This window comes from Neopsephotus bourkii, unplaced genomic scaffold (assembly GCF_033783945.1).
Source record: "Neopsephotus bourkii isolate Nb327-2 ecotype Australia unplaced genomic scaffold, CSIRO-AGI_Nbou_v1 NB_739, whole genome shotgun sequence".
Classification (NCBI taxonomy): domain Eukaryota; kingdom Metazoa; phylum Chordata; class Aves; order Psittaciformes; family Psittacidae; genus Neopsephotus; species Neopsephotus bourkii.
Genome location: NW_026901237.1, coordinates 1,622,623 through 1,637,789, shown reverse-complemented (window position 1 = coordinate 1,637,789; position 15,167 = coordinate 1,622,623). Strand labels below are relative to the sequence as shown.

Here is a 15,167-nt window from a genome sequence, read left to right as displayed (position 1 = left end):
GTGTGCTTAAAGATAAATGCATTTGGTGTGGGCAAAGGGGTTTCCAGTAAAGCATCTCTCTCGGTTTTTGGTTTCATTGAAAACTCATGAGCCTCTTGCAGAAAGCATTTGGTTTAGGGGCAAATTTTTTCCTTAATGAAAACTGTCATTTTCAGAAGGGGGGGAAATGGCCTTGAATCCTTTTCCAGTGGGCTGTAAGTGCAATGAGCTGCAGTTCTTCTTTTGCTCACAGCTTGTGGTGTCCTCAAACGCAACAGGGCACCTTCTCCGCTACCCATGTCCTGGGGGTGCTGGTAGGTCCGCATGTCTTTTTGGAGCAAGGCTGGACCATCTGGGCCCTTTATTGACTTTGCATGTGGCAGTGCTCTCTGCACCTCCAGCTTGCTTGAGGGCATCACATTCTGCAGCACTGCTACTTCTAACCCATCTCTTCTCACCTGCTATGCCAGTGTTGTGGTTTAAGCCCAGCTGGTAACTCAGAACCGTGCAATCGTTTGCTCCTCTCATCTCCTTTCTTCCCCCCCGTCCAGGCAGGATGGGGAGGAGAATTGAAAGAATCCCACGGGTTAAGAACAGTCCAGTGACTAAAGTATAATATAAATCTACTACTAATAATAACGGAAATAATAAGGGGAGAGAATATAAAGCTAAAAAGAGAAAGGAAAAGAAAACAATAAACACAAGTGACGCGCAATACAATTACTCACCACCCGCTGACCGATACCCAGCCTAATCCGAGCAGCAATCTGGAGCCGGGTAACTTCCCCCAGTTTATATACTGGGCATGACGTGCTGCGGTATGGAATACCCCTTTGGCTAGTTCAGGTCAGGTGTCCTGTCTCTGCTTCCTCTCTGCTTCTTGTGCCCCTCCTCACTGGCAAAGCATGAGAGACTGTTTTCAGTCCTTGATCAGGGTAAGCATTACCGAGCAACAACTAAAACATTGGTGTGTTATCAGCTTTGTTCTCAGACTAAAGCCAAAACACAGCACTGCACCAGCTACTAGGAAGGAGGAAAAAATAACCAGAACAGCCAGCATAACCACAGATGTGCTTAAACACAATGAGTTTGTCCTGCAAAGGCATTGGACCCAAAAGGCAACCCAAAATAAGCATGAATTTGGGAATAGCTGGCAAATGTGGTTAGCTTTGCCCCAGCAGAGACATCAGAGGCATGGGAACAACGAGGCAGTGCAGGCTCAGTTTGCTGTGGGTGAAGGAGCCACGGTGGGGTACCAGTGAGGGGAGGAGATGGGCTCACTGAATGGCCAGCTAAAATCTGTAATTCTTTTCAGAAGCTCCTATTTTAAAACCTGATAAGGAAAACTGCCACTCCACATCCCCAGGGAGCTTTAAAGCAAGTTAATATAGAGGAGATGTCTCCTTTCTTTCTTTCCTTTCTTTCTTTTTTTTTTTTTTCCAGACTAAGCTTCCCTGAGAGAGTAATTAAAAAGTGCAAGTTCCAGGTGCTAACCGAGAGGATTTAGTTTGAGGAATGAAATGCTTGGATGCCCCTGCCCTTGCGCCCCTTCTGCAGAGCATCTGGTCTGTTAATGGGTGGCTTGCCTTGGGTAGGAGAAGAGCTGGAGGATCAGAGTGCTCCCATTTACCTCCAGCTCTTTCTAGGTCCCCAGGCACCCGAAATATAAGGGTGCAGAATACAGGCTGTTAAGACAGGAGAGTTACCAGTAGCAGTTATAAAGCCTCGCAGTGCTGCTGTGTGCCACTACTGCTGAGTTTTGTGCCTCATCATTTCCAAACACACCCGTAGTGCTTAAACACAAGGAAATGGATAGTTAAGCACATCATTAATCTTATCCAGCCCACATAATCAACAATCAATTAATTCTTCTCTGGGCTGGAGAGATGCAGATTGCACCGCAGCCTGGGCACTGGCAGAAGGAGCATGTTTCCTTAGGGAAAGGCAAGGCAAAGCCTCATCCCGTGCTTGTCTGAGGTGTTAAAGTGGATCCAGACCTTGCCACCTCTGGGAAGCTTTCTTGCAGCAGCCCTTAAATCAAGGTCAACATTGTGCTTGCCGATAATGGGGTGATTTATTGCTCCCTCCTGGTCTTGAGCCCTCTATCCGAGCCTTACGCTCAGACTGCGCATTTACCGTCTGAAGGGTTATGGATCCCATGCTGCACAGGTCTCTAAATCCCATTATGGCATTGTGGGGGCTTGAGAGTTCCAGCTTCATCTTCAGTGTGAGGTCATGTTTTAGCTCCCACAGAAAGAGAGGAGACACAGGCAATAGTGAGAGCAGAGGGCTGCAGCTTGCAGCAGCCTGGGAGGAGGAAGGCATCCACCTCCCCTGACACTGCGGGAGACTTTAGGCAAGCACAGTGTAATTATAGGAGAGGAAAAGTTAATTGTTATCATTACCAGTGAAGAGCCACATGCTTGCAGATTACAGGAATTTATGAATAAGCAAAGTAATGAAAGAAACCTGAGGATGCTGGGTTGTGAAGTGTACTTTGTTTGGGTATTGTGACAGAGCATCACTTTGATGAGTTGTAATTAAAAATCGACAAACCCATTCAACCGACCCACCAAACATGCCCCTGTGCTTAAAACTATGGTGTGTTTGTAGCACTGCAATCCTTTCATCTCCCTCCCTCCCATTTCTGTCTCCTCCCATCAAAATGCAGGTGGCCTTTCCCTGGTACCCCTGCACTCTCCTTCCTGCTCTTCCAAAGAGCCCAGCATGTTTCACACATGTTTCTGAACACGTCCTTCAGCTTTAGAGCCCATTGTGCATCTCATGGATGCTAACACTTGCTGTCAGGAGTGTAGTGCTGCAGGGATGTCATGAGGAGGTGCTGGTGGGAAGAGAGAGGTGGAAAAATGGAGATGACCTTGAAGTCTTCGTGTCAACATGTGGTTTCGTCTCCTGCTTTGTGTGCCTTGTGTAGCTCTGTGCTTCCCCGTGCTGTTATGAGGCATAGGGCTGTGTGTGGGGCTCAGGGAGGGGTCTGCATCCAGCTGCCTTCTGGTTGGGTATCCTGCAGTTTCCTCTCAAGGCCTTATGTGGCCTCCCAGTGACCTGCAATGTGTGGTGACCCTGTGTGCCTAGTTGTCTGTCTCTAAGGGATGGTGGTTTATGCCCCTAAGAGCTTCTGTAAGATGCCATATGTGTAGTATAGCTGTGGTAGGATGCAGAGGACTTAGCAGTGGTAGGGAGGAGGAAGGGCAGCATGAGATGGTAGCTGATGCATCTGAATGCCATGTCTTCACTCAGCTGTTAGTGCCATTGGAAGAAGACAGTTCATTGCAGCCAGTTGTGGGCCTTAGGCAGGGAAATAAATCCCCTGAATAATAAAATTGTAAAATATTGTTTTGATTTATCCTTTTTTATCGTCTTTTAATATCTGGAAAGACTGTGTGAGCAAGAGGCCTTCATGAGTTTTGAATGACAGGTTAAAGGGCTCCAATAAAGATTAGATGGTCCACTATCTCCCAAGGAAATTGCATCAAAGTGGTTGCTCCTGCTCGCTCCTATTAATTTCCTCTTCACGGCTGCTAGGAGATGCCTCATATCCTGATGCAGCAGACAGGGGCTAAGAGGCACTTTCCATTATCTCAATCATCGCCGTGTTTATGAGACCCTTTCTTTGCAGAGCCATGCCTTGGTGGTAGGAGCATCACAGGGGCAAAGCCAGGAGCCAAATGGAGGTGGGACCACTCTGTGTGTGAGGCCAGGCACAGTCTCTCCACAGATGGGTGGTGGATCTGGTTTGGAGGTCTGGTCCCTCAAGTACATGTGCCAAAATACAGACAAGGCCTTCTGCAGCCATCTGTTTCATAGGGGCCACCTGGGGGTTTTGTTAGATGTCCAGGATGGATGAGCATCCGTTCATCAGCACCTAGTTTGTGAGGACCGGTGGGGTGAGCAGGGATTGGGGACCCCATCTTTGTCGCTCCACCTTCACCCTCTAACTGCAAAGCAGCAAGGCAGTTGATGAATGAAATCTCCTCCTATCACTGACTAAAGCCTCGCTGTCACTGGAACATCTTCTTGTTTATGGATTAGTTTCCATTTCCTGCTTGAATTAACTTGGAGGCCAAAGGCCAGGAGGATTATTATCCCCAGCCCTGGGCTGCAGGGCTTTAATGGGAATGGATCTGTAAAACACTGGCATGGGCTTCCCATCAGCTTCTTAATTAAATATTTGGATTTTGCATGGCAAAAAAGATGTGAGACCTGAGCCATACCCTTGGGGTGGTAGAAAAGGACATTCCAGAGCAGCAGAAGGGGAATACTGTCCTGCTTCCTTCATGTTTGCTTCCCCATGGGCACTGCTGGGCCAGGGGTCCTTCCATCCCCATGCCTGGGTAGAAGTGGTGGGGAGTGAAGCAGCTTCTGCAGCCCCCTTTCTCTGCCTGGCTAATTACTGTATCTTCACTGTGTGAACTGTGTGACTTCAGTGTTTTCCTGGTGGCCACAGAAATAATTCATGGCCAGTGTGGAAAGTTCTGGCCATCCAGACTTCAATAGGGAGGTGCTACCCTGTTTAGCTCTAATACAGGTGTGAAGCTTTTCTGTATCTGTCTTTCTTTCTGCCTTGTTTCAAGGACAGGACATGCTCTCACCTCTGCTCTGCGATGATTTGGCACCCAACTGCTTTCCTCTCCTTTCTCTTGCAGCCTGCCCAGCAGGGACCTTCAAGGCCAGCCAGGGTGCGGGGGTCTGCGTGCCGTGCCCCTCCAACAGCCGCTCCACTGCCGAGGCCTCGCCAGTCTGCACGTGCCGCAATGGCTACTACCGGGCAGACTTTGACCCACCGGCAGCTGCCTGCACCAGTGAGTAATAGATCAGGGTTGGCGGGGGGGGCTGCAGGGTCTCGCACTCCTCTGCTGCTGCGGATAGCGTCTCACCCCAGGGGCTTTTTCGTCTTTTCTCCCCCTGTCCTGCTGCGGAGGGGAGCAAGACTGTGGCTGGGTGGGCATTTGCTTGCCAACCGTGGTCAATCCACTGTGAGGGTTTAGATTTGCAGAGGGCTGGGGTACCCATAGTGAACACCCATCCCTTTCCACATGGCACATAGCCTCCATGTGCTATAGAAGTTGTTATATCACCCTTTGCTGTGCTTGCCTGGGACACTGCCCTGGCACACACCAAACAATGAATGATGGGACAGCCCTGCAACCTTCCCCTCTGGCAGCCATGTGGATTTATACTTCACTCTGGCAGTGGTGGTGATGGTACAGAGATAGTGCACAGGATAAATTAGAATTTAAAGTTACCTGCTGTTGCTGTCTTGTTCATAGCATTGCAGATGGAGTATTTCTATTATTATAGGGGAAAAGGTGTGTTAAGCATTGGTATTCAGCACGGTGTTGCATGCAATGCATTGCTGCTTGGGTGTCTGCCCAAACTGCTTGTGATGGCAGCAGCCTCCTCAAGCCTGTCTTTTGGTGAGAAAACAGCCCAGGAGAGAAAAAGAGCTGCTGTGCTGTTAAGCCCACTGGGAACGTGAATCTCAGCCTCAATTCCCACTCCCCATGGGGGTTTTGAGTCAGCCTGCCAAGCAGCTTTAACACAAGGATGCTCTGGACCCTTGGTGCTAGGAAGTGCCTGAAATGCAGGTTGGAAATGAGGGAAGGATTTGCATGCTTTGCTGGATCACTTGAGCTGTCAAACCAGAGGTACTCAGCAGGTAGCACAACTGCAGATAATCTATATATCTTTATTATGTCTCATTACACACCTGATTTACAGTATTGCTGTGCTATACAAATACAGTATAAAAAAGTCTATTTGCCAATTTTCATTTCTTCTCGTTGATGCTTAATTTTACAAGGCTCTATTTGAGGTGCCAGCTGTTCCCTGACAAAGTTTCTCTGTGTTAGAGGAGTAAAGAGCACTGTGGAGCTGAGTCCCTTAACTAGAGCCCTTCCCAAGGGCAATGCTTGCGAGTGTGGTCCCTGTGCCATACCCCTTGCAGAGAAGGGAAGGGCTGCAATTAAAAGGAATGAATTTGGGGAGACAGCGATTTGCTGCTGAGCCAGAGAAGAAAGAGGTTTTTCCTTTATCTGGAGGAAAAACAGCTTGTCTGCTTAAGGTACAAAGAGGGGGATTGGATTAAGGGAGGTGGGGAAGAGGGCAGTGCAGGCAGGGAGCTGGGCAGGGGTGGCCACCCATGACCCCCTGGGCTGGCTGGGAGCAGTGACCAGAGCAGGGTATCAGTTGAGGTCATCTTGTGTGGATGACCTCTCCATCCATCCCTCCAGCCATGTCACCCCCATGCTGATGAAGCTGCCTCCGCCCAGCCCATCCCCAGCCACTTATGGGGCTAATTTATCTGCGGGCAGTAATGATGTTCCCCAGCACACTCACGTGGAGGGCTCCCCTGGGATGGTTTTCCCCAAGACAGAGCGTGCTTCATGCTCTTAACCTTTCCTCACAGGTCAAGTCATCCATCATTTTTATTGCTCCCTGCATCACAGCAAAGTCCTTTTTCTTCCTTGGAAGTGCAGCACTGAGCCCATCCAGCGCAAGTAATTAATTGCTTTCCTTATTTGACATAACACAGCAGCTGGATTTTGTAGGTTTGGATGCAGAGCTGTCCTGGTTAATGCCAAATCCTTCCCCAGACCTGTGCAGATGTATGTTTGTACCTCAATGATGCTGTCCTGCCTGGATTCCTCCTGAATCACTCCTTATGGACTCCTGCCCTGTTTCGGCAGCGCTTGCAGTCAGATCTATGTTCAATTCCCATCCTCTGAAGCATTTGCAACGGCTCCCAGTGGATTTGATCAATGCAATTTTGATCTCTTGTCCAACATCCGAGCTGCTTGCAAACCAGAGAGTGGTGCCGGCTCTCCTCCTTGCTGTTAAATATCTGGGCTCCCAACTTGAGGTATCGAACCATTAATAACCACTTTCCATTTTTGACTCTCTTTGCCCACTTCTCTTCCATTTATCTGCGGTGCTGGCTAAGTGGAGTTTCTCTCACTGTGATAATCTGTTTGAGTTGCTTCTCCATGTGAGCACTGGAGGTATCTCGACATCTCCTGATCGTTAAAATGAGTCTATCTTTGCAGATGGATGTGTATGCACTCTGCATGGGTTTAGGTTTTTTTTGGAGAGTAAGTGGATTTGTGCCATGGGAGTCCTTGTCTGAACTATGAAACCCCCCTCTGTGGCTGGTGATGCAGCTGGTGAGTGTTGCCAGTGGGGAGAGCCTGACCCCGACTCAGGCAAAGCTAAGAGCAATCCCTCTTGAGGCAGGAGGTGATGGGCAGATGAGCAGATGGAGCCATGCTGGAGACCTCCGGGCTCCCGCTGAACCCCAGTAGGGCTGAGCATAACATTTTGGACAAGGGCTGTCTCAAGCGCTCTCCTTTGCTGCAGGTGTCCCGTCTGGTCCCCGCAATGTCATCTCCATCGTCAACGAGACGTCCATCATCCTGGAGTGGCACCCGCCACGAGAGACAGGGGGTCGGGACGATGTCACCTACAACATCATCTGCAAGAAGTGCCGGTCGGACCGACGCGCCTGCTCCCGCTGCGATGACAACGTGGACTTTGTCCCCAGGCAGCTGGGGCTGACGGAGACTCGGGTCTTCATCAGCAACCTGTGGGCACACACGCCCTACACCTTTGAGATCCAGGCTGTCAATGGGGTTTCCAACAAGAGCCCCTTCCCACAGCAGCACGTGTCTGTCAACATCACCACCAACCAAGCGGGTGAGTCCTGGGATGATGCAGTGCTGGGGGGTTTTAGCCATGCTCTACCAATGAAAAGCTCCATGTGGAAGGAAGCTCCACATCTGAAGGATAAAGCTCCTTGTGTGTGAGTTGTCTGTGATGGATGTGGTAAATCTGCAGCCAGCCCCAAGTGGGCTGTGGGGAAGGTGGCAAGAGGGAAGAAAGGCCAGGAAAAGAGGAAGGGAAAGTACTGGGGAGGTGGATGGGATGGGAAAAGTGAGAAATGGGTTGTGGGAGAGAGGGGACCAATATCTGTTTTTTATCCACCTCTAGATTGCTTGGGGATGAAATAGCATCACTTTTTCCCATCTTTTCCCAAGTGGGATCAGGGTGAATCCAGCCATGAGATGCAGCCTGGTTGCATTACAGCATGGACGGAGCAGCATCCCAGGGCTGAGTTCAGGCTCTGTCTCCTCTGGCACATTGCTCTCCCATAATTTTCCTCTTGTCCCCTTTTCCAGGCTCCCCTGCCCCTTTCCCTCCCCTTTTCTGATGAGATGTCAGGAGCTGAACAGCAGCTCTGAGCCAAGCCTGGATGCCAGCAGGCTGGGGGTACAGATGACAAGGGGGAAACTGGTCCCAGGTTGCCACAAGGAACAGAGAGAGTGCAGGAGATGGAAATCCATCTGCTTTGGGCAGAGAAAGGGGATGGTAATTCCTGCTTTGTACTGAGCGTGTCATGTAGGCAGCCTTTGCCAAGGTGCTCCCTTGGGATAGCGCAACAGAGAAACCTGGCATAAATATTTAAGTCTCCTGGCTCTGGGCAGTACAAATCTACATTTGTGCCTGGCTGGCAGTGCTGTCTCCTGAACCACATGCAGTCAAGCCTGCCTCTTGTTTCCCGGCCTTTTCTTTTCCAGGGTGGGATTTTTGCAGTGTTTCTTTGCTTGCATCCTGCCCTGGGGCTGCTTGGAAGCTGGGAACAGCCAGGCCACCTGTGGCTATCTGTTCGTACCCCAGCACTCACTGTTTGTCTTGCAAAGGGTGGATATTAACATGGAAATGCTCCCAGTGCCACAGGGTGGGCTGCGGGGTAATGTGGTGGAAATGCATTAGGCATGTCAAGGGCAAAATCAGTGCTGTCCATCTAAAATTGCTTGGCTTGCAGTTGGCTTTTCCAACTGCAGGGCCTCATCCAGCCTGGTTAGTGCATCTCACCCCACAGGGCTGCTCCCAGCCCCATCCACCTGCACACAGCTATCCATGCTAACAGGTGGGGAATACATCAATTAACAGCAAGCAAGCGAAGTGTTTAATTTTAGCCCATGAACATCTTGGAATGGATGTGGAGAGATTAAAAAAAAACCCAAACAACCAGGATTAAATATGCCAGGTAAACAAAGGCGGTGCCAAGCTATTGACATCTCCCAGTGCAGCCACATGGAATAGAGCTCCCATCACACCCAGATTCCCTCCATGGCACTATCCTATTCTCCAAGTTGGTTGTGCCAAGCTGAGGTCTGCCCTGGTCATGCTAGGGAGGCTTTCTGATAGGATTAAGTACAGGATCAGGCCCATATTTTCTGGCTGTGACTCTTTCAAGTACAACTTGGAGGGCAAAAAGCCTTTGGAAAAGTGGCTCCTGTCTAATATATTAGTTTGGTGTCTTTGATGGTGGAAGGATGGTATTGTTGCTGTTGGGATGCTCAGCTCCAGGGGTACTTGGCTGTGGGAGTGCTTGGCTGAAGGGATGATCAGGCGCAGATTAGCCCTGGGATTTCGCCAGTGCAAGCAGAGAGGAGGACATGGAGAAGGAGCAGTGGAGACAATGTGCCTGGTAGCTATTTTGGGAAACCTGCTCTCTTAACTCTGGGTGGGTAAGGAGCTGAAGGATGGTTTGAGAGTGTTTTGCAAGTGCTTGGGGTTCGGAAAAAACTTCTGGGGGAGACAAATTTGGGCACTGAGGATGAGCATCCCCCAAGAGCTCTGAGAGCAGACCCAGCAGCAACTCTGGGACAGGGCTGAACCAAAGCTATGCTACAGGCTCCAGCACCCTGGGGTCCCCTTACTGGGTTGGGGTGTCCCTGAGCTGGTTTCCCATCATTGTCCTGGAGGTTGGCAGAGTTTTGCTCCTACATCCTATTATAACAGCACATGGGGTCACAGCTGTGGTACAGGCTCCTGCAGTGCTGGATGCTGGCTCCCCCAGAGAGGATGTTACAGCAAAAGATGGCAAGTAGAGCTGGAGAATGCCACTGAGTCTTGGTTTGTCCCTGCTGGGGAGAGCTTTGCTGTCTTTGCCCCACTGTGGGAGACATCCTTGGAGCAAGCAATCCCAGGGAGAAGGAGCACTGAGGATTTCTAAACCCCTAATTAAAATGTCGTTGGTTTAAATACCAGAATTCCCTTGCAGCTTGCTGCTCTGGTTCCACATAAGGTGCTGAGATGCTGCTCTTCCCACTGCTAATGTGTGAGCTTGTCCCATGTGGTGAACAGCCACAGGCATGGGACATTTGGGATGCCCTGTGTGTCCAGGGAATTTTCCCCCTCCCCAGGGCCATTGGTCCTACCTGTCTCTGTTAATTTCAACTCTTCCCCTGCTTCTTTGGCAGCACCCTCTACTGTCCCCATCATGCACCAGGTGAGTGCCACAATGAGGAGCATCACGCTTTCGTGGCCTCAGCCTGAGCAGCCCAATGGCATCATCCTGGATTATGAGATCCGCTACTACGAGAAGCTGAGTCGCATCTGCACACCCGATGTCAGCAACACGGTGGGCTCCAGGCCAGCAGCGGTAAGCTCGAGTGGAAACCTTGTGATGGAGCATGGGCTGGGGGCACGTGGAGCTTTGTATTGTGCTGCTGAGGAGGCTGCTCAGGTCCTGAGCTTGCTGGGAGATGGGGAACATCGAGGAGGCTTTCTGCTGACAAGAGTCAGAGGGGTGGGATGGGGGGTGGAACAGGCAGCAGGTCACCTGTGCTGGCTTGGGAGAGTGGGAATGATGTGCAGCCAGAGGAAGGGAAGAGATGTGGCCACAAATGCTCATTCTCCCATGGCAGCATTTTCTCCGGTACATCGGTGCTGTTTCTGCCTTGGCTCCAGTATCTGCTAAAGCCAGCAGTGACTCAGAGCCTGGGATCAGTGTCAGGAGGAAAGTAGGGGATGGCAGGCACCAGGCAGGGTTATCAGGGTTGTCCCTGTGCCGGGTCACTGCTTCCCGCTGCATCCTTTCACTGGCAGCTGTCCTTGCCCGCAGGGGACACACGCTCGACCCTTGCGGTGAACCGTGCCGTGGCCAAGCTGTTCATCCCTCCTGTGTCTTGCCAGCTTGAATGAACTCCTCTAAATGTGAATAATTAGGCGATCTCACCAGAGCCCCTTTACAGCAAAACACTGGGGAGCACTGCAGAAAATGAGATTTGGGATGCATGAGGCTTCCAGCAAGGTTTAGCACAAGAACCCTTGTTAGCAAAGCAGGGATGATAGGGGTTGGGGCTCTTGTCAGAGGCCAGTTGCCCTTGAACCTGCTTGAGCAGGGTCTCATAGGGCATGTTGTGGTGTTCCTGTAACTGCATGATGTTTCTGCAATGTGCAGGGACATCAGTGGTTCTAAGAGGAGGAATTTGCTGCTCATGAGTATTTTTGCTGTGGATGCTCTTACTGTTTCCCCACTGCTCCATGCTCTTTGCTATGGTGTGACAAGGAGGGCTGCCTGTGGGACCTCCCCAGATCCTCAGAAGCCAAGTAGAGCTCATAGGTCCTGTTTCTGCGGGATTCTCTGCATCAGGGATCAAGGGCAACCAGGAGGGTCTGAGCCTCCTTGCCCAGGCTCCACTGCTTTCCCTTCTGGAGCAGAACCAGGGCCACTGCTTGATTCCCCTGAAGATAAAACTAATCCGTGTCATCAGTGGGGACAGGTGGGCTGCAGGGCACATCGTCCCCCCCACTGTTCCCAATTCCCATTGCATCTGACTGTCTCTCTCGGTGATGCCTTCAGGATCACAACGAGTACAACTCCTCCATGGCCCGCAGCCAGACCAACACGGCCAGGATCGAGGGGCTGCGACCGGGGATGGTGTACGTGGTGCAGGTGCGAGCCCGCACTGTAGCCGGCTATGGCAAATACAGTGGGAAGATGTGCTTCCAGACGCTGACGGATGGTGAGTCCGGGGAGTGGGGCACAGGGATGCAAAGGGGGTGGTTGTTTTGTTCCAGTGACAGCTTCAAGCTCTAATTGGATTAAATGAACTTGCCTCTGCAAAGCTTGCTCCCAGTGGGCAACGTGGCAAAAGCCAGGTGATTTACAGCAGTGTCTTATTAATCGCCAGCTGGAGGAGTAATCTGTTTTGAATCTCTCAGCTCTCCTTTTTCCCCCTGCTGTTTAGCTGAGGTTCTGTCTTTCCTGCCTCCAGCTGTGGTGGCAGAGACCCCCTGCCACCAGCTGTAAACCTGGCGCTGTGGGGTGGGGAGGACAGGAGGGTTGTAGATCCCTGGAGGAAGGACTCTGGGATGCTCTTGCGGGATGCTCAGGACTGCATATGAGACATCAGAACAAAGCTGGAAAGGTCAGAGCCATCACTGAAAGATGATTTGCCAACCTGAGGTGGTGTGTTGAAGGAAAAGGGCCAGCTCATGACCTTTGTGGCTTCTGGCCTCATGCTGTCGTTCTTCTGGCCCCGCTCCTTCCCTGCACCCACAAATACTAGATCCCTTTAGAGACTAATACCCCATGGGACAGTTCTTCATTAATCCCAGCTTCAGAACTAACCCAGAAGTCAGGAAATGAAGCACTCCTGGAGCAGATGGAGTCCCCTCAGAGAACCCTTCCCTGCTGCTGCTTGCATTGTTCCTGCTCCACATAGGTGACACCCATGGGTCCCAGCACTGCTGGCTGCCTTTCCTAAAGCTTTTCTCTTTTCCTAAAACCGGGTCACCCTGTGTTTGCACTCATGTTGAGTGGAGTGGGAAGAGGAGGACCCTGCAGGGGACCGAAGGGAAGGAAATGGTAATAAACCCTCCCAGTGCCTTGAATATTCAAGATTAGAGAAGCGAGACGAAAAATCCTGCCTCAAATAAGCAATTAATTGAAATTTAATAAGAACGGATAGTGTAGATTATTAAATAATAATTGATAGTTAGATGAGAATTTCTCAGGCTTTAAGCAGCATGCAGGAGATAAATCTAGTTGCTACTAATTAACCCTGGAATAGAAAAATACAGATAAAGGGGTGCTTATGTGCTTCTTTTGGAGTGAGTTTTATGTTAACTCACTTGTGGCTGCTGGCGCAGCCTGGCAGACCTTGCTGGGGACTATTGGAGGTAGGGGGATGTTTCTGGGGAGCTGCAGAAGCCCCCGTGAGTGTGAGGTCTGCTGGATACTGCCCACTGCGGGTGCCCACACCACTAATGTGGCAGGGGAGAAGAGGAGGAAAATGTGGGGAGGTACATGGAGGTTGCAAGTGGCTTTCTTGGAGTTCCTCCAGTCCTCCCTGTGCCACCTTGGCTTTCATCTCAGTCTGCTGCTGAAGGACACAGCAGGTGGCCAAGGGGATGCAGGGAGTTTGAGGGATGCTTGGTGCTGTAGTTGCTGTGGCTCTATGAAAGTAGTTGGCTCATGTTAAATTTGGTTAAAATGGCCAACAGGTTTAAATTTTTTTGAGGGAAGAGGAACTCCCGAGGCATGGACAAAGCCACCCTGTGAACCTCATCTCTGCAGGAAACTGGGCCCATGTGCAGTGGGTTTGACTTCATTCCCAGGACCTTCTCTTCCACATTTTTAACCCAGAGTATGAGTGAGCCAAGTGTGACAATCTTTCCCTGTGCAACACAGCACAGACTCATCACCTACCTCAACCAACACTCCTGCCTGGATCCCTCTTGTTCCACCACTCTCCCAGGGGAGCGGCACCTGGGATCAGAGGGGGTGTTACAGGACCCCTCCGCAGGAGGCTGCTCTTGCTCCATGAGTGTGCAAGGGAGAATTCACCCCATCCCTTTTGTCTTGCAGATGACTACAAGTCAGAGCTGAGAGAGCAGCTGCCTTTGATTGCGGGGTCCGCAGCGGCTGGGGTGGTCTTCATTGTCTCACTGGTGGCCATCTCCATTGTCTGCAGCAGGTGGGTCCCCATGGGATGTGTCCCTGGAAGTGGAGGTGCTAAGATGTACCTGGGAGAGATGTGGGGTAAGAAGGGAGGGACAGGAGATCCCATAGATGGAGAGAGTACCAAGCTGTCACTGATCAGCAAGTGCTGCTTCAGGGGGGTGGTTTGGGGGTGCTGCCAGCCACTGGTCCCTCAAGCCTGGCTTGTTTTCTCCCCTTGTCTCCCAGGAAGCGTGCCTATAGCAAGGAGGCGGTGTACAGCGATAAGTTACAGCACTACAGCACCGGGCGAGGTGAGCAGGGAAAGTGGGCTGGGGAAACACTCCTAAACCTGTGCGCAGCATGTGCCCCATGCCTCCAACTTCAGTGTGTGTGGCAGGGGGATGAAACCCCCATGGGATAGATGGAGAGTGCCATAGAGTGGGAGTAGAGATGTCCACAACTGTGTGTCAGAGTGTCTGGGGGGATTTTACAGTGGTGCAGCACTGAGGGTGGGAAAAGAAGAATGATGAGGGGGATCTGGGGGATGAGGATGGATTTGGGGGGAAAGGGAGATGTAGGGGGACAAGGGATGGGGAGAGGATGCTGTTAAGACTTCCAAAGGAGGTAGGGAAGGAGAGAGGTGGTGTTCAGAGGGAGAATGAGCTGATTTCCTGCTACAGCCCAGTATTGGGCTGCTCCTTCCACTGTTGTGTATAATGTCTGCTCAGGTGCCCCTGATAATAAAACATCAGTTTCATGGGGTGAGTAGTTGCCACCCTGTGCTCACAGGGTCCATGCCCACAGGATGTAAATCCCATTTATGCTCTCTTAGAGATGTCTCCCAGGTGGAGTTTGCTTTCCTTGTTGGAAGAGACCACCTGCTTGGGGAAAAAACCTGGGCACCTGTTTGGGGAGAAAAGGGATGGTGATGGGATGCAGGGATGGGTGATGGATGGCTGGGGAAGGGCAGGAGCAGGATGGGTGATCAGGGGGGAAGGATGGAGGTGGAGTGATAAGTCTGGCAGAGAAAAACAGGAGTGCTGACAGGGAAGGAGGGGTTTGGAGGCAGCCAGGTGAGCCCAGCCAAGCCAGCAACAGCACATTAGAACTCTTGACCTTCTCAGCTGCATACCAAACCTTCCCAACATGATGGCAGGGCTGTGGGGGACCTTAAGCCTCCCAGCAAACAATTTGAACATCACTGGGTGATGCTTATATACAATGAACCTGTGCTTTTCCTCCCTCGTTTCTCTGTGTTTCTGCACCTTGGATGTTGGGGGAAGATTTATTTGATGCCTGATGGCTTGGTCTGCATCAGGCTGCAGGTGGGCTTATTTATCCTGTTTCTCCTCCTGTTTTGAAACGTTTCACACCCTGGCTGTGTTCCTAGCTCACCCCAAGCACTCCAAAACACAGGGTGCTCAAACCAGGT

The 15,167-nt window shown here is 51.1% G+C and overlaps 1 protein-coding gene across 3 annotated transcripts in view; it reads left to right on the top strand.

The window, feature by feature from the left end:
* Positions 1-15,167, top strand: part of EPHB1 (EPH receptor B1) — a 77,721-nt gene that overhangs the window by 42,793 nt on the left and 19,761 nt on the right. For all 3 annotated transcript variants that reach the window (XM_061354448.1, XM_061354449.1, XM_061354450.1), the window contains exons 4-9: positions 4,647-4,802; positions 7,357-7,692; positions 10,266-10,447; positions 11,651-11,813; positions 13,661-13,769; positions 13,982-14,046. In XM_061354448.1, coding sequence (XP_061210432.1) covers positions 4,647-4,802; positions 7,357-7,692; positions 10,266-10,447; positions 11,651-11,813; positions 13,661-13,769; positions 13,982-14,046 — 1,011 coding nt within the window. The remainder of the gene's footprint in view (positions 1-4,646; positions 4,803-7,356; positions 7,693-10,265; positions 10,448-11,650; positions 11,814-13,660; positions 13,770-13,981; positions 14,047-15,167) is intronic.